Genomic DNA, 25,963 nt, shown 5'->3' on the forward strand with positions numbered 1-25,963 from the left:
CTTCGCTCCTTCCTCTAATCGGGGCTCGAGCTTCGAGGAGGCGGCAGATAGCGTCTCCGGGCGCGGGGTTGTCCGAGACCGGCATCGCAGTCGTCGTTTTGCCACCATGGCGTGCGGCGTGCTCGCGTCACCGGCGGCGTACCGTTGTACCGTGCTCCTACTCGTGCTCTTCTCACGGGGTTCAGTCAACTCCCTGGCCGTGTCCGAACTGTTTCCGTACGGGGTCAACCAGGACCAAAGCCTTCCCAAGGAGAATGATATCAGCTCAGCCGAGGTCCAGCTCAGCAGTCCTATCACCTTTTACGGCACCGAGTACTCTACGCTATACGTGAGTTGGATTCTTCGCCCAACCTACTGGGCTTTTATCGCGGATTCCTCCGTCTTTTTACTGTGTCTCCGGGTCTCCTGATATCACGATGTCTTGAAAGCTGCAGCGCCATTGGTTGCCTAACATCTGCTGTCCTGGCAGTTGTACCAGCTGGTGTGCTAGCCGTTGGAAATAATATATTTTCTATTCAATATAAAAACTGTGTTCACTGGAAATGCTCCTTTATTACGAAAATAGCGGCAAATTACAGTGACACACACTGCGAATGAAATGCAATGCTTTGGAAACAAACGCGCTGAGGAAAAAGTGCCCAGGTGTCCAAAATTGTGGTTTCGGAATCCCGATTCCCTTTAACACGTGTAGTAACCAGCCGTTGCCTTTTCTGATGTTCTGTTGCGCGGAACATAAAAGTGAATTACAATTCGCCGAATATTGTATTAAATTTTGTAACAGCTCGGTTCTTGTGCGCGCAAACACCTACTGCCGTGATTGAGGAACTGAAATACGCTGCAATTAAATAAAAGGAAAATTGTGGGCTTTTTACGCGTCGAAGCTACTACCTGGGCTATGAGACGCGCCGTAGTGGGGAACTACGGATTGATTTAAGCCAGATGAGGATCTTAAACATTCGCCTAAATCTCGACACACTGCCACTAGTAGACCACAGGACGTTGCTCAAATAACTGAAACTCTTTCGTCAATTTTCTTGATGAAACGGCTTGCACATGTGCAATGATTTCTACGAAGGTCCCGTTTTATAAGCTATTTTGATTTAAAATAACATCAAAGACAGTAACGCCCTGGTTTTTACCAATCGATTAAGGACCTGTTTCGGCCTATGGGAGCCAAACTTGCCTGATTAGTTTTCGCTCTATGCGGACAGACGAAAATGAGCTTGCATTTGATTGCAGGGGCAAAAAAATACAAACAGGGCATTGCTGTTGCTTGAATTGTTTTATGAAAGAACGTACTGTAAGGTGGACCTTTCTGCAATTTTTTAGAACAATCAAGTCAGCCGTTTCTCAAAAAGAAAAGTATCATTTACTGCTGCAATATACGTTTCATGTGTACATTAGGTTGGCCCGTTGGTTTGCTACTAAACCATTCAGCTTCCACAAGGAGATGCCGATTGAATTACTCATAACAGATGCTACTGTGTTCTACCAGGCTAAAAAACATACATTCAGACCACCTAAATAAATCATTTTGATGCATCATTAATATTTATGAAGCGTCAGCCTTTTTAAAAAAAGCTAATTCTTAAAAACATTTTAACAATGTGCGGTAAAAGCGGAAAAACTTACTGAGACAATGCATTCCGAATATGCTATGCTCATTTTACTTGAACATAAGAGAACGATATTATTAACAATGAATTGTTAACAAAAATCGACAGAAATAATATCGCTTAACACCCGTCTCCGTAAAGTGATTTCTCAAAATAATTTGACAGGCGAAACAGTGGTCTGTTTTATTATTATGGAGTATTTAGGGTTAAAACATCCCTAGTTACCTGAATATCACATATTAAGACCTGTGCGCGACACATTTCCTAGACTGCACGTATTGCATAGTTCACTGCTATGTGCTGAACGAGTTTGGAACGTTTCTGCTGATCCAGATTAAAGTCCCAGTGCTACAACGCCTTGTGATCTTTCGTTCTGGCAGAAGCGACTTGATTTTTACTATAGATTACCACACAATATATCAATGAGCACCATGTACTTAATCTAAACATGCTGGGAATCGTATTCATGTTCAGGGAATCATCCAGTTTTTTAAATGTCCAGGGAAAACTTTCGAAAGCCTATTGGGTACAATTTGTGGCATAGTGACCGTGGTTTGACAGAGAATGTTCATTCAGACTTAATTACGGTATTCAATTAAGAGTCAAAGAGCCAAAGATTGTTCCTCCGTAAGAAGCATCCACTTGATACAGTGCAAACAAAACATCGACACAATTAAGGTTTATCTTCTCGGTGAGATAGAGGAACCAAAATTTGACAAGGTTCAGCAATAGGTCGCTACCGTTCAGCCCATCGCTTTCTCGACAAAAGTAAAACGTGTAGCTCTGGTTGCGTTCACAGTATACGCGCCACCGTATTACATTGCAAGCACTTGTGAACAATAGACGACACAGGGTTAGTGTCCAACTTTTCGCGTTGGCCACCTTCTGGGAAGGGGAGACATTTTCTTTTCTCTGCAGCTTTTACCTGAGCACTTCACAGGGACTTGAATAAGGTTTTGTTGAAGCCCAACCCGATTCAGAAGAGGGTCAGTGGAGGGAGGCCATAAATATGGTGCACGCGTCCCTGCCTGTGGCTGGCCGTTCGTGTGGACGAGTTTCTTGGGATACTTAAACCCAGAAAGTTTGGTCTGTCTGTCTGTCTGTCTGTCTGTAACTCGATTCAGCCACCCGGCCAAAGTAATATTACTGTTGCGAAGTAGTCTTTTATACTCACAGCCAAATGTAAGCGTCTAAGCCCGGTTTATATGTTCATACTTGTCAACTTTGTTGAACAAGAACAAGATATTACGCAAATATAATACAGGACATTAATACACAAGGGATATTTACAGTGTTCCTTTATTAAAAAAATTCATAGATGCTTGGTTTTTCAATAGCAAATGATATTCTACATCTACTGCAGAAAACCGCCGCCCCCTGGCGGCCTATGAGAAATCACGCGGCAACAGCAAAGAAAGGTTCCACTAGCTAGGTTCCGCTTTATGCTTGGAACGCACGTGGAGCACGGCCACGCGGTTCTATAAACCTTGTAGTCGGCCGCCTCCATTCACGCGCGTCTCCGCCGTACTGCAGCGCTGGCATCGAGGAACCCGGCCTGTAGCGGTGGAACGCGGTAAATTCAAATCGCCTTGAGCAAACCTTTAGTGTGTTTACCTTGGAATGAGCGCGACGGTACAGGAACAGCATGAGAGGGGAGCGGGAAAGCAGAAGGCGGCATTTCCTTGGCAAATGTCTACAAAGACTATCGTCTTTTGACGACATTTGCAACGAAAGGAGCAGATACGCGGCCAATTTTTTTTATTTTTGGAAAAAAAAAAAGAACAAGCGCATTGATTTCATACCCGCTGTCTCCACACAAGCGTATGTACAGCAATGAAGAACTACACAGCTCGAAAACACTGCGAATGAAGGGGGATAGGGAACAAGCTATACTCGGTAATAAGTTAAGAGCGGCAATAGCTATGAAAGGTATCACTCCGCCTAAGCGACCAACCCGGATGTCAACGGGCGCGCGCGTTTTGAAAGGAGATTGCTATGAATGCGTGATATTGTCTGCTTTTTCTCACGTACACCACTGCGTAATGTGTTGCCCAGAGCATGATGTCGAGCGGACTGCAATGCTCTCAGCGATTCGAAGGCTGGCAGCCCCACACAGCACTCTGGACCACATCGTCTTCCCAAGGGGACATTGGATGCTGCGCAGAGACGTGTCGCGCCTTCTACTAAGCTTCCTTCAGGAGACGGAACTGGCGAACTCGTGGTGAAAGGACACTACCACAGACTAATTAGGAGGAGCTTGGGCGTAGCAATTGTCGGCATAGCCAGACAGGCTAACCCCGCCCGATCCCACACAACAACCACCACCACATCTCACGTAGTTTGCTTGTCGTCGCTGCAGTAGTTTATAAGCATATTAAGTCCAAAAAATCACGGAAACGGCTCGTGCCATGTTCAGAATATTCCCTGTAACGCGCTACTTTTGCGCCGGGCAGAGTAACGTCCGGCAGCTGTGATGAGGCACAGCGGCAACTTCCGTTGCAGTTCTTAACTTGTACCCGAGTGACGCATGCAGCGTCGGAGGACAATGTTTATCTCAGGGGCCACTGGATTTCACAAAGAGAGACATCTCGTCCCCAGCTGGGATTTTCGCAGTCTACAGGGCAAAGTGACGAATGGTGTACGAAGAGTGTACGATAACTCGGCGGAGTAATCACCGGCAGCTTTATGCAAGGCTAAGTCCGCCTTATCAAACAACACATATGACCACTGCACTTTAATACCAACACAGCAATACGTTGCGGTAATGTGAACCTACGAAAACCAGACGAATAAAGAAGTGTGCCAAGTTCAGTGTTGGTGCCTGCCTTAACCTGCCTACTCATGACGTCATTCTTCCAAGCGACGTTTTATCACCCGTATTCCAGGCTAGAAATTTCCGCCCACGTTTTCAAGTGTAGCCGCGTTACGAAAGCTTGCACAACAATTTAAGATGTTACTTATCGGACTACGGGTGGGCACTGCAGCGTGCATCGACCGAAATTTCCGCAGCACAGTGCCGACGTAAAAAGAAATCTCGACTGTTCCTAAGGTGCGCAAAACAGGGCCAGAGACCTCCAAAGGCCCCATTCCCGGACGACCGATAACGACAGCGCGTACGCCCGACAAGAACTTTGATGATTTTCTTCTTTCTTTTATCGACCTGCATAGCTGCGATATGTCGCGTCCCCTCAGCAGACATGCGGGCTCCAACAGACGTAACAGCGGAGGTACGTTCCACAGTACGGCTCGCCGCGGTGACTCGTGTCGTCGACGCCGCCAACGTGGAGGCGGACGAAGTGTCTGCTCGTTCGTTATCGGCCGTGCGTAGAGACCGCTGGTCCTTGACGAGGCGTCACCGAGATCTTTGTTTGGGCGATAGTCTCGGGCACTGGGCGCGCCTGGCCGGCACCGACGTCGGGATGCGCGGTCCTTGCGCATACCGCGGGCCACTTGGAAGAAGAGCCTTTGAAATGGGCTCGGAGCTGACACGCTGTGATTGGGGTGGGCCACCCGTACGGAGTGGATCTTCCTGCATCTAACCGGTACTCACCTACGGGGTAGAAACTTGGAGGCTCACTAAGAGGGTTCTACTTAAATTGAGGACGACTCAGCGCGCAATGGAACGGAAGGTGATAGGTGTAACATTAAGGGACAAGAATAGAGCGGAGTGGGTGAGGGAGCAGACGCGTGTTAAGGACATATTAGTAGAAATTAAGAAGAAGAAATGGAAGTTGGCAGGGCATGTAATGCGAAGGCAAGATAACCGTTGGTCGTTAAGGGTAACAGAGTGGATCCCTAGAGAAGACAAGCGTTGCGGGGGGCGGCAGAAAGTTAGATGGGCAAATGAGATCAAGAAGTTTGCAGGGATAAATTGGTCGCAGTTAGCACACAACCGGGGTAATTGGGGATTAATGGGAGAGGCCTTTGCCCTGCAGTGGGCGTAGACAGGATGGTGATGATGATTATGATGATGATGATGACTATTATGGAGACGCATGTTGAGACATAGGCAGACAAGGCCGTTTAGGGATTTCTTCCAGCGTATACATAGTCCTTAAACAAGTTTGAAAGCTGTGGGGTCTGTCGCCGGTGCTGCGATCATCAGATTTGGTGATATAACTGCACTGTTACAGAGGGCACTCTGGCAGCCCTCCAGAAGCACTGCCACTGAAGGGTTGTGCTTGCAGGAAATTCTTTGGGGCTGTATTCGTTTATGCGCACAGCATAGCAGGCGTATCAGAAGAGAATTTGTTGGAAAGCCTCACAACAAATCATTGAATCATTTGCCTAGCCGTTTTCCTGTAACCATTCTATCAGAACGGTTCTGAATCGGTGGGCGCGCGAAGCCTGGCTGCGCGTGCACCCCTACTTTCCCCCAGCCGGTGCACGCATAAAGGGGCGCCTGGTGACGCGCGCGTGCTTATATATGAGAAAGACACCGGCCGAAACGTCGCTCAGTGAAGCCTCTCAAGGTGCTCATGTCGCTCCAGGGGCCCTTCAAGAAGGGAACACAAAGCGCTAGCTCTGGAGACAACAATTCTACGCCAAACGAGTCGAAAATGAGGACGAGAAAAATTCCTGTAGTCTATCGTATTTTTGCGTGTCGTACTGTCGTCTTGTATTCTCGTGTCGTGATTCTGGCAGCTGGCTATGTCACGACAGCATGATGGCTGTCGTAGCTACAGGCAGTTCTGTTCTCACCACAGGAATGTTTGTCGTTGAGAAAATTGGCTTTGTTGTTACGCCATAAATGCGTGTCGTAACAACCGATGGCTTTGTCGTCGTAACAGCAGGGCTTCTGGTGTCACAACGAAGCTTTTTGTCGTACGACAGGAATTCTTGTTAGGTTTCTGCGGCATTCCTGTTGTCATTTTAGACTGGGAATTGGCGTAGAACGGAAATTTTTCTCCGTTCCAGAATTTTTTTTTTTTTTTTGTAGCGTGAGCCACACTGGCCGAGGTTGAGCAGTTTCTCGTGGCTCCTGGAGAGCCGTGCTACGCATGCGCGAGTAACAGTGACACGTCACACGGCGCACAGAACGTTGCTCGCTGCCCGGCGTCTCTCACACACCCCACGCGCCCAGCGTCTTCGCCGACCTCCGTTCCGCACGTGGCGGCCCTGTCCACTTGATGATCATGCGAGGGGTGGCCGGGAGTGGAACCGATGGCTCGTGCGTCGCAGCACCTCCGGCGTGCGCCTGTGGAACCAGCTTAGCTCCGGGGCGATTGGTGACGCTGCGCCGGAGCCGCTTGATAAATACACATGTGTCACATAATGCGTGTAGCGTGTGTGTGTCATTTAAGCAGCAGCAAGCATGATAATGAAGCTAATTCTAGACAACCAGGAAAACTAAGAATGATAAGCTGAACCTTAGCTCACCCTGCGTATATCCTGGCATAGCCGAGCTAAGCCACTGCTAATTTTTTTCCCCGTTTCCGTAGAACGGAAACGGAAAATTAGCCCGTGCACGCAGTATGGGGAAACAGAGGCGCATACAGCTTCTCTGTACGAATTCTGCAGAAGTTGCGACCCTTGTTTGGCCTTCCGTTCGGGTTCCCCGTATGCACATATATCAGCCGTTATTTCCAACGCTTTCTTCGTTCGGAGCGAGCGGCCGTGACCGGCGCTGCCGCAGCACAGGATGTGGCCCGCCTTGCTCTTGCGAGCCGAACCGGAACGCGGAACATCCGCGCAGCCCCAGTTAACTGGCGCTCTCTCCATTGAGGTCGTTAAAGGCGCACTGTCGGTAAACGATGACACGCGCTCGTCGAGGCGCTCGTCTGAAGAAGCCGACTGCGTCCTTCGCTCGTAATCTATTACGCTCACTGCACACGCTGCCAGACGGAGGCTTTGTTTTTGTTGATTCGCTAACCGGTCGTATACGCACAGCGCGGAGAGCACTAGGCCAAGGTTGTCGGGAACGTGGAGGAGAAAATGCGGGGAGAGATTTAGAACTGAAGGTTTCGCTTACTGCGGCTACTTCTTGACTGCATGCCATACTGGAGAGCCAATGGTACGAAGTTAGAACTTTAATCCCTTGAGTTACCTATGACCTGTACACGTCAGAGGAGACTCACTACCTTGCAAGCAGGAAATAATAAAGCTCATACCTATTTAAAACCCTGTGCACTAAGTTAAAAGAGGAAAAAATGTTCATGTTTGATACGGACACACTTGAAAAATGAAGCGTTTTAGTGACGTTTCGGCCGAGGGACCAGTCTCCGTCAGTTTAACCATGCATCATTAATTTGATGAGGATGTCTTGCCCACAACGTCATTCCCAGCCGAAAAAAACCATTGGCCGACCTATTGGCGTTCCAATAGGTCGGCCAATTGGTCGGCCATTTGGTCGACCAATTGGTCGGCCAATAATGTTTTAGGCACCCATTGGCGTACCCATTGGCCGGCCAATTGGGCGACCCATTGGCCGTCCAATTAGGCGACCTATTGGCCGACCCATTGGAACGCCAATAGGTCTTCCCATTGGCCGCCAACTTGTTGCACTTTTAGTTGGTTCATCCCACTGCCGCAGCCACTCCATCTGAGCTGCCGCTGCAGTGCGCTGGTTACCTGTATCACAAATACAAGAACTCTTGGAATGAATGAATATCTTTATTGCTCTGTTTGTATACACAGCATGCAGACAGTTCGTCGTTTAAGCAATTTTTCACAGGCCATTGTCCATGCCGCGCTCCGCTCGCCGCAGGCTGGCTGGACCTTCACAAAGTGAGTGGCAAAAGCGAACAATGGGTTAACTTTATAATAAACCGCAGTTTCACGCATTAAAACAACAAGGCACTGAAATGTTGCGTGGCGTGAGCTCACCTCTTCAACAACGTCCCGTGCATGGCGAACTGCGTTGCGCGGCGATGTCGTGAACCCGTCAATCGTAACATGAACAGCCCTGAAATATATTTAGGCAGACAAATTAATTCTTAATAACACCGCTCACGCTATGAGGAGTGAAAATGGCAAGGAAAACTCGCATATAAACAGTATACTCACATAAACAGAGACACGCTTCCTTCGGTGCGAGGCTTAGCGGCGTTCAGCGTAAAGATGCATCTTGAAACACACTGCTATGGGTGTGCGACATCATCGTCGCCACTTCTCACACTCTTGCAGACCACCTTACATTTCCAATGCAGTCAGAGAAGACTGCGTGTGCAACCGACCAACACGCCTAGAACCTACACCGCCAACACCACGTTGAATACAACTTGTCCACTGTCCGTCTATGGATTGGATTCGATTGGATTGGATCGGGGTTTTATTTCAAAACAATTTTGCTACTCGTGTCGGAAAGTTTTCATTAGTGTTTGTTATGTTTTTTAAGGACTTTATCTTGAATTGCTGATTGTAATATCAAAATTAATTGCCTCATAAATATACATTTGTAAAAGTTGAAGTTCTGAACATTTCTGAAGGTTTCAATTAAGAGTGAGAGAGAGAAATAAATTTCATCCAATTGATGTCGTAATTGAATACTATCCAAATACTATCCAAAATGGCTCCCCGATTGGGTCATCATGTTGGAGCAGTCAGTAAGTAGTATTACCTTTATAGTTGGAGCCAATGGGTCCAATTGGGCCAACTGGCCATCCTAATCGAGCCAATGGGCCCAATGGGCCCAATTCAGATCGCTCCAATAGGGCCAATTGGCCCAATTGGGTTTCCATTTGGACCCATTGGGATTCCATTTGGACCCATTGGGTGGCAAATTGGACCAATTGGTCGGCCAATGGTTTTTTTCAGCTGGGTTACAACTTTCTTTCTTTCTGTTCATCTGTGTTTCTGCGTGTGCCGTGTGTTAGCGTCCATACCGTAAGGTTATTCCAGTATCAACTAAAATCTGAGTCATTTCAGTACCGGCTTATTACATCATCATCGTCATTATTATTATTATTATTATTATTATTATTATTATTATTATTATTATTATTATTATTATTAATCACTACACCACCCTGCGGTGTGGTGTATTGGCTAAAGCTCGCTTAAATGTTTCGCTTCATGTCGTATACGGTTTCCAATCCCAGTCGCAGCACTAGCATTTTTTCTATGAAAACGAGCATAGAACAAAAAGGAATGCATGTGTGTATATGCCATGCGCGCGCTGAACAACCTAAAAAGGCATACATTGTGCTTCGTTGTAAGCCTAAAGTCAGCGTATTTCTCACGCCGCTGTGGAAAAAAAAAAAAAAAACCTAGTCGATGGTTAGTCGGTGGAAAAGAAAGGGGGCCAAGGGCGAACCTTTGCAACGGTCTCCAAGGCCGCAGCCAAGCACTCTAGTTCTGTCCACATCCCCGAAATCCGCTATCGCGCCCAACAGTGAACCGGACCGATAGGCGCGCGCACTGACAGTTTTGTTTGACCATGATAGACGTTTCTGGCACAAACAGGTCGTCCTCGGAGCGTGGGAATGGCTCCGAGAGCCACGACTATGGGGGAAGAAGCAGAACACGTGTGGTCCTGTTTTGCATGATATGGACGCGGGTATGTGACAGTGTGCGCCGCCCTTGTCCGAAAGCCAACGCTAACAACTCGACTAGTCGAAGCAAAGAGTGAAAACGACGCTCATTTGCTCGGGTACAGGTTAAGAACGGCAATGGCTCATGTGCGGTATCACTCCACCGCAGCTATGAACCCGTGACGCCAACGCAAGCGCGCTTTTTGAAAGGTGATTGGATTGCGCTAATGCGTGACATTAGCTGTTTTTTAAGAGCGAATGCTCTTTATAAGCGACCCCAAACCATCCACCGCCGGCGTCGGCGGCGGCGGCGTCCGCAGTGCTCTTTAAAGAAGAAACAGCATCCGGCGCCAGGTTTCGATCCGAGGACTTTGCGGGCCGCAGCCCGACGCTCTACCGAATAAGCCACGGACGCGACGCTGATAATGTCAGTAACGTGCCTTATATCTTTAACGCATTCAAACTACGTCGTCAGCGGCGTGCGTTGGCGACTCAGCGGCGTTATAGCGGCTTGATAACTGCGTGGTGTACACGTGATACTACAAACCCGATGGAAGAGATGGAAGAGAAGGCGGCGAGGCGGTGGGCTGCCGGGGCCGAGCGCAAGCGCCGCAAGCGGGCCGACAACCGTGCATTCGCACTTTCACATTCTCCCCCTCGGGGAAATGCGGGGGAATTTTTCTCTTTGCCATCGTGCCACAGGCGGTTATTATGGTCCCTAGAAATCTTTCTAGAGACCATACGGTTACCGAGTTGAGCGTCCACCGTGGCTGTGGAAGGCACCATGTGCATTCGTGTGCCTTGGTGGCGCCGGGCACCTACCGGTAAAATAGGTACAAGCGACTCCCCATCCTAGCGCTCGGCACTTGTGCTGGGCTTCAATGTTTGTGACGTTGACCCGGCTTGTACGGGATATCGCCCCTACGGAATGGGGCGGCTTCAAAAATTCAGGAACTTTTTTTTCCCTTTGTCGTCACTGCAGAAATTTACAAGCAGACCAACGTAACTCGCGGTAACGCACTCTGAGCCGCGGGCAGGAACAGCTGACTGCGGTGATGAGTCGCAAGGATAACTTCAGTTAAGTTGCACGAGTGTATGACCTTCGACATATATCTTACGAGCCATCTCTTCCCTCTCTCACGCACCCACACGCACACAAAGTGGGAGCTGACGATTGTCTGCGAAAGTCCAGTATACAGACGTGGAGTGCTTGCCAACTAAACATTGGACTTTCCGACTGACTAGACGGTAAACAAGCCAGCTAACGGGACCAATCTTCCGTTTACCACATGTGCACCATGTGCGATTATGTGGGAATATGGACACGAAGGAGGAGGAGGAAGAAAAGCCTCTCTAAAATAAACCGGGTCACAGCCTAATTATTACAGGCAGCTTCTTGGCCAATAGCCCGCGTGGGTACGCGCCATAACATAAGGAACCAACCAACCAACCAAATGAAAGAAAAGAATTGTGTGTGGCACCCTCACATTTCAGAAAGCCTCGGGCTGCCGCTGCTGCTCGGGCTCGATTGACCAGGAAACCGCGAACTGGTCAGCTCGCTCTCCGCAGTTTTATTTTCTTGGCACCAGGTAATTAATTAGATAAATCTAGCAACAGTCCGTGCCTGGCTGAAGTAAAAACCAGCGAAACAACGACGTGTTATCATTCTTCCGCCTCCTGGACAATTCATATCGCAAAAGCCATCTCCTCGGGTGTCTGTCGATTGGCTGCGGTTATCCCTCTTCCGGTTAAGAGAACGATTTGTGTAGATAAGTTTCCCTTTCTCCCGCCTCTCCCTCTGACCCCAGTCGCTCTCATGCCCATTCCATTTTGTTCGGTTTGAATGTCTAGAACAGTGGTAGAACGGTTTGACAGAAAAGAAAGCGGTTAGGGAGTTATACACGGACAGGCAAAAAACTGGACGAATTACGATCGTAATTGTAGTAGCAAGAAAAACTGGTGGAAGATGCCGCTAAGCCCACAGGCTCGTGGCCGCCATCTAACGAGGAAGGGCAGGTGACTTCGTCCCCCTGGCCCCGTTCCCTCCCCAGTATGGGCCGGAATATAGTTCCTTCTCTCGAAGAGTTACAGCAAACTTTCGCAATTCAGGTACTGCGGCGGCTGTCGCGCCGACATTGGCGTGATTACTGGATAGGTACTTTTGGTAGAGCCGTTGCGCTGCCTTGTGCACGGCAGTGAGCCGTATAGCGTTGACCGTTGCTTGATCTTTGCACTGACGGACGTGCACTGCCCTGTGGAGATATAGTTGCCTCACAGTACGACCCGTGTCCCGAATGGAATTCATTTGGAGGCCGGAGTGTCGCCCTACACGATGAGGTCAAACAGCCTAACTGGGGTGTAGAGTTAGTCCTCTCGCGGACTAAATGTGTTCCCACAAGCATTAGTCCATTTAAAGACTGGCGGCAAGGGTGCCACTTGTTCGTCCTTCTGCGGTTACTTCATTCACGGTTCAACTGCCATTAATCCCCTGAAGACTAAGTGTTGTTTCCTTGCAGATGAACTGTGAGTCTTCCTGTTGGCACGCCGGAGAAAAACTGTCCATTTCTCCTGTTACTCATAGCTATAGGTTAATTGGTGTTCCTTGCAAATGGTCTCCTTATGGATTACCCTTTTATATTAAGGGATTATTAGTTGCTCCCATCAAAAGACCCTTGGGGAGTAACAGCTGTTCCATAAAGACTAACTGCTTCTTCGTCTGCATCCTTTCCCTCAGGCCAGCTGCACTCACATGTTTTGTACTCCTTTATGTAAATTACCTTTTACAAGACCAAAGCGTAATTTGTCTTCAGGAAGCAGAAGTAAGCACAACAGGCAAAGAACAGTATTGCTTGGCCATGCATCTATGTAGTTTTCCGCCAACAAAAGTAACCAGGACAAATAAAACTCCTCTTTAAAGCTTTATTACAGCAGTGTATACGCGCAATATCTACGAGAGGTCCGGACTCCACTCTTATAGTCCTAAAGTATCAACACTATACGTCGAAGGATTTTCGGGCCCTCGTTGTAAGGTCAATATCAAACGCACAGTGGATATCCTCGATTTACTAGTCCTGTACGGTCAGCGGGCAGTCCGAGGGCTGCGTTCGGCCCGGAAGTCCCATAGGAATACATGAGAAAATCGAGCGCCGGATGGCGCCTCGGGCAGTCCGCGGACGATCCGGGACTGATAATAGAGGAGGCCCGGTATCAATCCCATAGGGCCCCCTTGGTAGCCGCAAGGTAAGCGTTTCAACCTAAGCGTTTATGTAATGGACTGAAAGAAGGGGAAGGCAGAAAACTTAGTGAAGATAATAATCAGAAAATTCAGGGGCCTAAATCGCCGGCAAGACTACTGGTCGAAACACTACAGGAAAACTGTCGTTCTACTCAGGGGGCGTTAATCCTTCCCTGAGTGGTTGGAGATGCTGTTGACGAGCGGTCGCCTGGAGGACCACACTCTCCAATAACCCGGGATACGACGGAGCGGTCAACACATAGCTTCCTGGAATAAGGATCCACTCCTACTTTAAAACTCAATAAACGTTCTCTCCGTTTACTTCTCGGCTGGGTGACGATGACGAAACACTCCCTTACTGCAGGTGAACGACAACGGTATCGTATCGTTCCTGACCGAGGTGCCGAGCTTCTTCAGCGCCCAGTTCCCGCTGCCGTACCCGGTGATCGCGCCGCTCTACTCGGACGTGGACACGCGCGGGGCCGGCCGCGTCTTCTACCGCGAGACGCAGGAGCCCGCCCTGCTCCGGCGCTTCGACCAGCTGATCGCGGCCAACTTCGCCCTTGGAGCCGTGTTCCGGGCAAGGAGCATCTTCGTGGCCACCTGGGATGGCGTGGGACACTACGAGCAGAAGTCAGACAAGGTACGCTACTCGATAGTGCATTAGCAAGAATCGACTACGGTGTAAATCTCCTCTCTTCACAACATCGACGTGTCTATACGCCCCGTTTCGCCAAATCCGCTAACCTCGGCAAAGCGACCTAGCTGGCATCGGACATTAAAAGTCATGACGAATTGAGTAGTGCAGTTGAATTGTTTTTCTGTTGACGACGACGACAGGCCCCGGGGAAAGTAAAACTACAACAGCCTCGCTGTATATGAGGGGCTGAGGGGCCACGAGGTTTCTCATCAACGCCTTGTTGAATGGCTTTCGTAAAAGCCTCGTATACTTACTTCGGAAGAGGTATATAGTACACGCCGTCAACATCTGGCATTCTGCAGGGGTCTTCCTTCTCTCCCACCTTTTCTTCTCGACGTAGCACACTCCGTCAACATCTGGCATACTACAGGGTTCTTCCTTGTCTCTCCTCCTTTTCTTCTCGTCGATCCGCGCGCAGGTGAACAGCTTCCAGGTGGTGATCGGGTCTGAGGAGGGCCAGGCGTACGCGCTGCTGCTGTACCCGCAGGGCGGCCTCCAGTGGATCCAGGGAGACGGAAAGAACCCCGTGCTGCCGGACGCCAAGGCGCAGGCCGGATTCATGTCCGGCGACGGCCGCCGCTTCACCGCGCTCAGGGGCTCCGGCACCGACCACGTCATCAACCTGGACAAGTACGACTTTTATCGTCGTGGAATGTTCACGTATACTCGTGGCTCCAAGTGAAAAAGAAGTCGCCCGTTCGTACGTGCGTTTGTCACGGAACCATCATCATCATGCTCCTTTAAATGGGAATTACTACGCATCTGTAGACAGTTCTCAGAATTCCTGTGCCAATTTTGCTGCGGCGTATACCTTCCTTCTGGCGATGTGCCGTGGAAACACAACACGACGTAACACTAACCCTATCCGAGAAATCGATGTGGGACGGTGGATCACCGATATGTAAGAGAGAGAGAGAGAGAGGGAGAGAGAGAGACACTCGCCATTCCCTCACCTGCGAAAGTGGGAGGCCAGCCAAGCTTTTTAGCACGCGACATAGAGTGGACACAGAATTTAGGTGAAAGGTACGAGTAAATTTTTTTCTTTTGAGCGTTGACGGTGGTCATCCCCAGGGAAGACTCCTACATACATGCATACACTTTAACTTAGACTTCACTGATATTGAAAATGGTACCTATTAATGACAAGCATTCCACTTCACATGCATATCCAAGTGATGAGCTGTATAAGCTTGAGGTCCGGATCATGTTTTGAACGGCGTGTGACTGGCGGTGACCGCACCGTGACGTTCGTTTACCAACGCCGCGCGTTTGGGCGTCTTATCAGGCGCACACTACGTCACGCTCTACGTCATGAGTTTGCTTTTGTTTTTTTGGCTATATCCCTCTCACTTTTTAGGGGAGAGAGTTTCCGCTCCGACGCGAGCGGTGATTTACGTTTGCTTTGGCGATAAGCTGGATGTTTGTAAGCTGGCTTTTCCATGCTGCGTTTTTCGGCGAGCGCGGACGCCATAAAATCGCGTATCCTAAGCATAGAAGCTTCGCTTAAAAATCTTGATTGATGGGCGTCCGTGCTGATGGTAGGTCCCTCGCTCAGTCGAGTATCCTACCATTAGCGCGGTGTATATAAAGTCCGTGATTACCAGGCTCCGGCTTTCCGCTATAAGCCCTCTTCACGAAGTCTTGCGCCGAGATTCAGGGCCCTGGTCCTTCCGCTCCTCCTAAGAGAAGCAGGGGAGGATGGGGCACTCCCATTCCTAGTGGTACAGGGCGCCGGGCGTGGGACAGAAGTAGCAAAGGCGGGGATATTAAGTCTGGTATACATAGCATAGAGGAGGGTGCTGTAGGGATAGACATTCGTCTGTAATCTTCTTAAAGTGGTGGCTTTCTCTCCAGATGGCCGAGGGTGAGGTGGCGGGAATTTTCCTCTACCATAGCGTGCCAGCGTTTTTTGGGTGTAAAAGATTATGACCCCTCTTCCATCGACCGCGCAGGATGAGCAACACGGCTGTTCCGGGTCTGTGGGCGTACCAAATTTCGGGCAACGAGGTGGTCAGCCCAGACCTGGTCAGCCCCGACGTGGTGACCGGCGGAGGCACGTGCTCGACTGCTCGCGAGCCCTGCCCGCCGTCCACGGTATGCCAGGACTTCGCCACGGGCTTCTGCTGCTACTGCGACCGCGGATTCTTCGGAAACGGAAAGAACTGCATCAGCAACGGTCCGTACACGTCAAGCGCGAGTTCTGCCTTATACGCTTAAACATTGCACACTTTTTCCGCCCGTCCTTTGAAGGCACGCGAGTCGGCCGCACGTCATACTATACGTTGCTAAGTAGTCTACCGAAACGGCGGTCAGTGGAAACTTTTCGCGGCCTTTGCGACAGGTGCCGACGTAGGAAAGAAAATTAGCAGTGCGAATCGTTAGTGCCGAGCGACGAGCAAAAATTCCTTTCTCCTTTCCGTTGGCCTTTCTTGCTTTCTTCCTGGTCATGTCCTCTCCCTCCTTATTTGTATCTCCCTCATTTCTTTCTTTTCGCCTCCCCGAAGAAATAGAGATAACAAAATTTGGGCCCCTGGCCACTCTGGTCTTGCTGGGAATGAAGCGGCCCATGCAGCAGCCCGCGCTTTCCACAACCGGGCACTCCCCTCTGCAAGGCTAGATACCACAGGACGTCCAGATTCCGCAAGCACCACCTTAACACCGCTGTACTCTACCTATAGCTCCATCCTTTCCCACTACACAAACAACAGAAGAAGGTACCCTCCTCCCCACCCATCCCTTACCCCACATGAAGCCTATGTCTATCGCCGCCTTCAGACAGAAACTTTCTATAATCACACGATTCTCTCACACATCTCCCCATCCCTCTTCCCCCATAACTGCCAAGCGTGTGACCTTCCTCTTACCACCTTCCACCTAGTCTTCTCCTGCCCGCAGCACCCAACCCCCCTTCACTCCCCCACCCTTGAGCAGTGGGAGTCCGCTCTGACCAGCTCGTCACCGGAGCAGCAGCTCGCCCTGGTGAAACGAGCTCTGGAATCGGCGCGGGCTCGCGGCCTCCTGGACATGGGAGGCTGACCACTTCCCCTTCCCTCTCCCCTAAAGCTCAAATAAACGTTTTTACCACCACCACCATTACCACCACCACCACCACCACCACCACCACCACCACCTTTCGGTTTATTCCTCTGTTCCATCCTTTCCTTAATTTACTCTCTGTCGTTCTTCCTTCTTTCGTTCGCGACTTAAGTTAAGCTTGGCGAAATCGGTGTAGTGAGCATGGACCTCAGGGGGGTGAGTTATTTACCCTTGACTTTTTTTTTTGAGGGGGGGGGGGGGGAGGGGCTGACGCGTTCCATTGTTATTTTTTTACATTTTCCACGCAGCCTTGGACTGCTCCGATTGCGTGGTAGAGAAAAATGCGGGACGATCACGCCATGTGGCGCAAAGTGACAACACAGCCACAGTAATGGTAGGCGGTAACGTGGCAAAGCGGTCGCTTCCTCAAGCGCATTCGAGGCCAACTCATTTCGCTAAGAGACTGCAAGTACTGCGTAGTGCGCATTTTACAAATAACCTGCGCCGGCTGGGGGATCGAGCGTTCAAGGCTGTGTGACGCAACACCTCGCTTTGCCCCGCCCTCTCAGCCACCCTCACGCCCCCTGTCCACAGGTGCTATTTCAAGCGGTTGCTTCTCCTGTGCTCGCTCTATCCCGGCGCTCCGGCCACTTGTGCTTAGGCAGTGCTTTCGCTTAGTTTTTGGCGCGGAACGATGGACTCGTCACTGTCAACTTAGTGTTGCTCGCCTGAACTTCCTTCCAGGTTCCCCTCAGCGCGTGACGGGCAAGCTGACGGGCTCGCTGAACGACCTGCCTATCGGCGGCGAGGTGGACTTCCACACGTACGTGGACACGGCCAACGGCCGCACCTACACAGCGCTCAGCCGCGTCTCGCCCACGTCGCTGGGCAGCGACCTTCGGGCACTGCTCGCCATCGGCGACGTCATGGGCTGGCTCTTCGCCCTGCCGCAGAACGAGCAGGCGCGCAGCGGATTCGTCCTCACCGGTGCGTGTCTCTTTCTTTTCGGGCGCCTCGATCCGCGCGAAATTTCGGACTGGTCGAATATTCGTGTTGTTCGAAATATCGTAATCCTGGAAATTTGGTGCAGTTGGGATTTTTGTACTATTAGAAATTTCGACATAAACTGGAAGAAGTGCAGTTTGCGGTTGGAATGTGGTCTCTGGACGGTCATTAGAACGTTGCGGCGGTTGAGTGGAGGAGCTTGTAGAAAGTTCAGTAAGGAGTTCCACAGCCAAAGCTTGCTTGGGGTTCTTAAAAACGCCCTTTTTAGGCACACTTGGCTTGGCCTGGAAACTCCGCGCTATATGTCGACCGTGAGGTACTGGAAAAAGAGTGGAGATATTTCTGCATCGATCTCAAGTATTGAAGCGGAAAGCTTGGTTTTCAGATGAAAAGAAAAAACCCTTACATTAGTTTAAAAAATTAACTGGGGGGGGGGGGGGGGGGGGGGGGGGGCGGGGGTAGGGGTTCGAATATTCGAAACTTCAAATAATTCGTGAACAGCTTTGCTTTTCGATAAGGTTCGCAGCGCATTTTTAGCGTTCAAGGCTTCCGAATAGTTGAAATTCACAAATAAAAATTTGTGAATTTGAGAAATTCAGCAATAAAGGTTGGCCCTGCCGCAAGCTTCACCGCATGGCATATACGCTTATGGGTTGGCTGCTTAGCACAACGCCGAAGCTGTGAAGAAAGCCTAACACTTGCTTGAAACAAGTCAGGAAATTTTCACGTTCGCCTAAAAAGAAATAAGCAATCAAATAACTCATATGCACAGAAACTTGCATTGAGTGCACAACTCAGTTCCATTATCCATCATTTATGATCAGCTATTATTTACCTCGATCATTAGAACCGATGTTAATGAACTGATGCTCAAAACTGCGCGTCCCTTGCAAAGAATATTCGATTTTTAAAAGAACGTTTTTGTTGCTTACAGTGATGTGCTGCACTCAGCGACTGGTTTTATGTCTTAACAGGGGCTACACTCTACCTCTAACTGGTGGATTACCACTTACTGTTCAGCTCAAGGTTCGAACGTTTCCGCGCCTTTACTTTTCCTACCACAACGGCGTAATAAAATTTAACGTTTTGAGAGTTTTCAACAGGAGATTTAGTGAGCATCGATATGTGCAAGGTTTCAGTCTAGCGCGGACCTAGCCACTCTCGGCGGTCTTGAAATGGCGCTCCTGAACTCCGGCAGGCGGGGAGTGCAACCTGACGTCGGAAGTGCACTTCAAGCAGACGGGCCACCACGTGACCATCCGGGGCTACTTCCAGGGCTTTGACGTCTTCAACATGATGAAGGTGCGCTTTGAAGTGCGCGGCGGCCTGCCCTCGGTCGCCCAGGGCACGGGCGTCAACGTGCAGGACTTCACCCAGGACTACAACCTGGTCAGCCCAGGTGCGTCATTTGTCTCTCCTGCCATGTCCGTTTGCTTCTTGCCGTAGTGGACGAAGCGCGCATTTGCGTTGATATCCTGTTTGGCGGTTAAGTTAAAGCTGTTAACTATAGGCCGCCTATAAGGAGGTCGCCAGTTGAATAGTCTCGTCCATTTGGGCGAAACATAAAGCAAGTTCAACGTTACTTGTGTTTTCAATGTTTGTTGGCTTCATATAGGTGTACACTAAAGGTGCGCCAACATTCAAAACTTCGAATACTTTGCGAATAGTGTTGCTATTAGAATCGTGCCGAGCGCAGTTACCGTTCGAACTATTCAAAATTTACGAAAGGAGCTATACAAGTTGGCTCTGCCGCACGACATGCAAACGCAATCTTCACCGCATGGCTTGCCTTCTGGGGTTGGCTTTCTCGCACGACGTCACAGCTGTGCAAAAAAGCCTGGCAAGTGTGAGGCTTGCGCTACACAAGTGTATGCCAATGCAGGTGTGTTAGATGAAGCGGAACGCTACTTGTGCCAAATTTATCAGCCTGCCAATATGGTGGCACAAGTGAGAAATCAAGAGTTATTACTAGCTGACTTCTAGAATGGCCATACTGCATGCCTACTCTTTTTTAAATGACTGGAGGTACTGGTCAAATATATACTCCCTTTATGTTGACCAACTTGCATCTTTCTATGGCAATGTGTGCCCAAACTTTTGTCCCAATGTTTTCCTATTTTATCTTAATCTTTAATTTTTTTGCACAATTTTCTTATTCCGCACTAGTACATCTACACTTGGATGTCTCAAGATTACTTTTTTTGTAGCTATGTTTAGGAACTCTGTACACACTAAAGGAAAGATATGCCTAGTCAAAAATATTCAATTTGGTCTACAGTCACTTTTCCCTATTCATATTCAAATAAATTTAATTCAATTCGCAGCCAGTTCTAATTATTCTATTAGATTAACAGCTCCAAATATATATTCACACACCTCTAGACAGACCCGCCGCGGCGGCCGCTTTTCTGATGGGGGAGAAAAGCAAAAATGCCCGTGTGTACGAGATTTCGGCGCACGTTAAAGATCCCCAGGTGGTCAAAATTAATCCGGAGCCCTCCACTACGGCGCGCCTCATCGCCTGCGTTGCGTCGGCGCGTTAAACCCTACAATCAGTCAGTCAGACCTCTAGACAGAGGTGTGTAGCCACTTGTGTATATAGCCACTATATAGCCAGGGGTATATAGCCAAATTGTGTATATAGCCACTCGAGTAATACCTCCATTGCTTTAAACCTTTTTCTCCCACTGTGGCCCCATTTTCTTGCAGGCATGGTGAAGTCGCACCTCTCGCACTCGTTCGAGTTGGAAGGCAGTTCGCTGCCCATCGAGTACACGGTGGACACGACGGCCACCTTCAGGCAGTGCCCCCACCTGCCACCCTCCATGTCGGCCCTTCAGCGAGTGCACGTCTCGCGCAATTTCATCAACTTTGACGACAAGGACAGCATCGTGCGCTACGCACAGACCACCAAGGTCTCCGGCGTCGATGGTAAGGCTGCCGACGCTTTTACAAACCCTACTTCCACCGCAATTCATAGCAATTCCCTTTTTTTTTTTTTTTATCAGAAGAACAGGTAGAACAGGTGTCTACTGGAGTTAGCTGTAACACACGAAGTATACAATGATGTGCCCATATAAATGGCCAACAGATCTTTCCCATTGTGAGTGTAACGATGTGCTGTGTTATTATGTGGTCATGCTTGAGACAGCTGCAATATCCCGACTGACGGTTAAATGCACACTTCAGATGTAGAATGTGGCTAATAGTTCGAACTGAGTTTTGCATAGCTGACTTCACCTAACCAGAAATGTCCTGTGCAGAATATTGCGTTGAACTTGCTGAGGCAGTATTATCTGCTTAATTCCTGTGGATTTTGTACAGTAGGCATTTTCGCCTCGTTTTCCTATTGACATTTATAAGCTGGGAAAAAAAAAAACCTAACACAAGTTCGGACTCTCCGCAAGTATGCGGAGGTCATTCCGTAATTTTATAGTAGAGGTGCACATCGCGTGCAACAATTAACTGCAGCACTTACATCCTGCATCATCAGAAGACATGGTGACGAAGGGAGGAAAATTTGGCTGCCATAAACAAAAGGGCTTTTAAGTGCAGAGCACTTTAGGGGCTCGCTTTGTCGTCGTAGTTCGCTGTAACGATCGATGTCAAGCGACTGCTGGAATAAGGCAGCGCCACGAGATAACGGACCCAAGAAGAGCCCGGCGTTCCGTCGTAGGGTGTCCCACAGAGGCTTCGAAAACCAAGCAGTTTAATAGTCATAAACGTTCGAAACTCATGAAACCATGGCGCTTGTCATACATCTCCCCGTTGTTTAGTGCAAAAAAAATCTCCAGGTACATTTGACGCAAAATATACGTAATTAACCGGCAGCGCCTGTGTTCATTTAGTTAGGAACGCTCCTTAGGTTGGCTTTTGCGACATTAAGCGTTTAAAAAAAGTGGCAGAGCAACGCAGGCACAAAAGGGGGAGGAAAATCATGCACAAAAAGAACAGAACTCCCGCTGGCGCAGTTTCATGCAGGGGGTGCGCGAGCACTGCGAAGGCGGGAAATTTGAATTGCTTTAGCTGGTAGCAGTGAGCGGATAACGACACTACAGCCCATTATGGCGAATCACTTTCTCTGCACTTCCGACAGCTTTTACGTTGAATGGAAGGGCTTTAATTTTTTTCTATTTAGACACAAATTCCTCTCCCGTTTTTTGTGTCGGCTCCCCAGGCAGCGACCCATGCCAGGGCGTTGAGTGTGGAGAACACAGCACGTGCATCCCCGATGGCACCAACCACCGGTGCCAATGCGATGCGGGCTACGACATGCTGCACAGGGGGGACAGGACCTCTGCCTGCGTCGGTGAGTAGTGCGCACACACACTGTATAGGGCGTCGGTCCACTCCACATTCGTTCATCTCTTCCCACTGAACAGATGTGAACGAGTGCTTGACTAGCCGGCACAACTGCCACGTGCACGCCGAATGCATCAACTTGAACGGGAACTTCGCGTGCCGATGCCAGCCGGGCTTCAATGGAGATGGCGTCAACTGCCAGCGTAAGTGCTTGCACTATTTCTGCAAACGCCGTCATCATCAACAGCCCACTAGGTCCACTGTAGGATGAAGGCCTCTCCCGTCGACTTCCAACTACTCCTGTCCCATGCCACTTGAGTCCATTCTTTGCCTCCGAAATTCCTTAATTCATCCCTCCATCTGGTTATTGGCCTTCCCCTTTTTTTTAGACACGTCTCTTGGTGTCCACTCTGTTACCCTAATTCACCACCGGTTGTCGGTTCGTCGCCTTATGTGGCCAGCACAATTCCATTTCTTTTTCTTCATTTGAACTATGATATCGTCAACTCTAGTTTGTTCCCTGATCCAGGTAGCTCGTTTCCTGTCCCTCAGTGTTATGTCCAACATTATTCGTTCCATGGCCCGTTGAGGCGACCTAAGTTTGCTTTCAAGTTGTTTAGTAAGGCGCCAAGTTTTGCTCCACGGTGTTTCAAATATAACGTTCCACCTTATCCACACTTCAGCAAGTACTCCCAACGTGATGGAGGTGGACGTCGTTCCAAACTGCAGGCACCCAGGAGGTGACGTGTGCGTCCCTGCGCTGCGACCCAGCGGCCGAGTGCGTGCAGCCGAGTCCGAGCCACCCGCCGCAGTGCCGCTGCCCCGTGGGCTACACGGGCGACGGCACCACCTGCGTGCCGGCCGCCACCGACTGCCGCCAGGCGCCGCTCATGTGTGACGTCAACGCACAGTGCCAGTACGACTCCCGCACCCGCACCTACGGATGCAGGTCGGTCAATTCCCGGTTCACCGAAAAGGTGTGCGGATATTTCGAAATTTTGAATAGTTCGCAAGTAATTTTCGCTTTTCTATTTGATTCGCGTGCAGTGCAGCTTTAAAATGAGAAGAATTCAAATTCAGCACTAAAAATAAAAATTATAGCGCAAGAAAAGTTCGCCTTGCCTCGGAGAATACTTTCAAGCTCCACCACCATACGGCATACCCTTGTTGGGTTGGCTTTCTAGCAAGACGTCGAGCTGTGCAAAAAAGCCAAGCACGTGCAAGCTTTGCGTGAAACAAGTTGAAAGGGAGCTCTACTTGTGCGGAATTTATAAGCCGAAAAGAAGTTTCCTGCCACAATAGTGGCATGATTGAGGAATCATACCACTATTAAGAGTTATTAATCTCTTCAAGTTAATAATAGAGTTAAACTATTACTATTAGAATATTAAAATTTTAACTATTATTATATCAGAGTTTATTAACTTTATAATAGAGTTAATAAACTCTATCAAGTGTTATTATTTGTTGGCAGTGCTTGCAGTGTAAGGTACTGGTCATACCAACCAATAGCATATACTTAGCTTCTTTTTAATGAATGGCAGGAACGTACACCTTTTGTAATAACAGCATGTTGAAAACCCTGCATGCACTTTTGAATGCTGAATGTACAATAGATTGTTGTTACTCTGCTCTGCAAGTTTGTCCTAATCTTATATTTTTTTTGCCATTTTTTAATCAACGTACTACTAGTATGTGAACATTCAGATGTGTTAAGTCCTGACTGCTTACAAGTTATTTTTCTTCTCCTGAAGATGTTTTAGAAGCGCTATACACACTGAAGTAAATATATTCGTATTTGAAAATAGCTCATTCAATTTGCACTCAGTTTCTACAATTCGCATGTGATTCACAGCCCCAAATTTGATGTTCATAAGCCTTTATTTTGGGCTCATCGAACAGTAAAGTTGCGGCTAGAATTACTGGGTAGCTCACCAATGAAACACAGCTGGATATTTTTCATGCTGGTTTCTCGTTTCATGTTCAATATTTTTCACTGTGAAGGCGTTCTTCGCCAAGTGCCCACAGCACCAATGCTTTGCATCTCCACAAAAATGAATAATTGGTGAACTTGGCACATTACATTGTTACAACAGTGTTCATTAAATACACCTGAAAGAAAATTTCCAAACACACAAAAGACATGTAAACTAACAAATACAAAAAGTTAACAAAATCTAAATGCTTACTTTATACACCACCTCACACAACTGACACACAAATAAAGGAATCAAAAAAAAAAAACGGAATGAAAACATGAAAAAGTTGTAATAAGCACTAACTGTGTGTGCACCAGAATTCATAATTGGTGAAGTTAGTTTAATCATTATACTAGTGTAAATGTATGTTATTAGTCAAAGAAAAAAAAAGCTCAAAATGAATAGAAGCAGCGCACATACATGCACTGTGCATTTTTTTATGACCCTTTTTTAGCACCATTTTATCGGAGCACACAAGCTGCTCCCAATCGTAATCTTCGTCTTGCTAAGTTCCCGATGCTGGTGATGGCAAACTTTTTAGGTGCCGCACGGGGTGGCGAGGCGACGGCTCCTTCTGCGTGGAGCAGTCGTGCTTGGAGGCGGACGACTGCCACGCGGACGCCCAGTGCACCTACGACCGCCAGGTGGACTCCTACTACTGCGCTTGCAACCCGGGATTCTCAGGGGACGGATACGTCTGCTACCCGCATGGTAAGCACACACAGCATGCTGGGAGAACTGGGAGAACCGTCTTTTGCTGAAGATCGCGAAGAAAAAAATTGGCCTTGGAGAAAAAAAAAATCGCCTCCCTTCTGGGGCGCTATTCTCGCGTTTGTCCGTTTTGAAAAAGTTCGTTTTGCGTCCGTTTTATTGCTACGTGCTTCCAGTTGTAGGCGGGCTATGGGTCGACTTTTGCGCAACTGTTCTTGTAAACACACTTTAAATTACTACACCTATGTTAAACTATCTTTTATGTGCTTATTGTTCCGCCAGCGAACCAATAACAGGGCGACGAACAATCGTCTGCTCCAAATCATCTGCTCCAAGAAGCCGCGGCTCGTAGCTCCGCCGCGCTTGCATGGCATCACATCCAGGTGTTCGCTTTTAGCCAATCAGGGCTTGCTCAAAACGGACACTTTTGAAATGGGCACAAAATGGACAAAACCCGAGAATACTGCCCCTGTGCAAGTATCATCGAAACGTAATAGTCTCCTGCTGCCCATGACAAGTCACTACCCCTCGCTGCCCACGTCTCACACTGTCCCCCTCCCGTCTCAGTCCTCCCGTGATACATGCAATGCAAGTTTGCTCAGATCAGTTCAATTTTCCCACGTTGCACTGCTGCAGCGCCATCTATACGGAACTTTCGTTACTGTTTCTTAGGCTTGGTGTGCCATTTCAAGCTCAAGGCTTGAGCACAAGCCCTTTTTATACTTTTGGATGAAGTTAGAATGTTTTTTTTTTTTTCATTTGAAATTCAAGCCCACATCTTTAAACCACTCCTAGTATCAGTTACGTATTTCCGTTGTGCCTGAACTAGGCTAACATTTTCTTTTAGCTGAACAATGTTGAAGAATATGAAGTCTTCTTTTGGATTTCATAGTTTGGAAAGGTTTTGC

The 25,963-nt window shown here is 48.7% G+C and overlaps 1 protein-coding gene and 1 long non-coding RNA gene across 2 annotated transcripts in view; one reads left to right on the forward strand and one right to left on the reverse strand.

Moving 5' to 3' along the window:
* Ndg (Nidogen) overlaps nt 1-25,963 on the forward strand; it is a 43,953-nt gene continuing 17,990 nt past the window's right edge. The window contains exons 1-11 of the mRNA XM_077670303.1: nt 1-328; nt 13,687-13,965; nt 14,441-14,652; nt 15,975-16,198; nt 17,803-18,045; nt 19,262-19,462; nt 20,773-20,994; nt 22,241-22,372; nt 22,446-22,568; nt 23,095-23,314; nt 24,886-25,055. Of these exons, the coding sequence (XP_077526429.1) occupies nt 107-328; nt 13,687-13,965; nt 14,441-14,652; nt 15,975-16,198; nt 17,803-18,045; nt 19,262-19,462; nt 20,773-20,994; nt 22,241-22,372; nt 22,446-22,568; nt 23,095-23,314; nt 24,886-25,055 (2,248 nt within the window). The 5' untranslated portion in view covers nt 1-106. The remainder of the gene's footprint in view (nt 329-13,686; nt 13,966-14,440; nt 14,653-15,974; nt 16,199-17,802; nt 18,046-19,261; nt 19,463-20,772; nt 20,995-22,240; nt 22,373-22,445; nt 22,569-23,094; nt 23,315-24,885; nt 25,056-25,963) is intronic.
* On the reverse strand, nt 7,983-8,868 carry LOC144139205 (uncharacterized). The gene is made up of 3 exons (XR_013316099.1): nt 8,622-8,868; nt 8,442-8,520; nt 7,983-8,333 (listed from the first exon to the last, which is right to left on the reverse strand). It is a non-coding gene; the product is annotated as an uncharacterized LOC144139205 (long non-coding RNA).

This window comes from Haemaphysalis longicornis, unplaced genomic scaffold (assembly GCF_048455015.1).
Source record: "Haemaphysalis longicornis isolate Haplotype H1 unplaced genomic scaffold, Haemaphysalis longicornis Haplotype H1 scaffold_5, whole genome shotgun sequence".
NCBI classification, from domain to species: Eukaryota; Metazoa; Arthropoda; class Arachnida; order Ixodida; family Ixodidae; genus Haemaphysalis; species Haemaphysalis longicornis.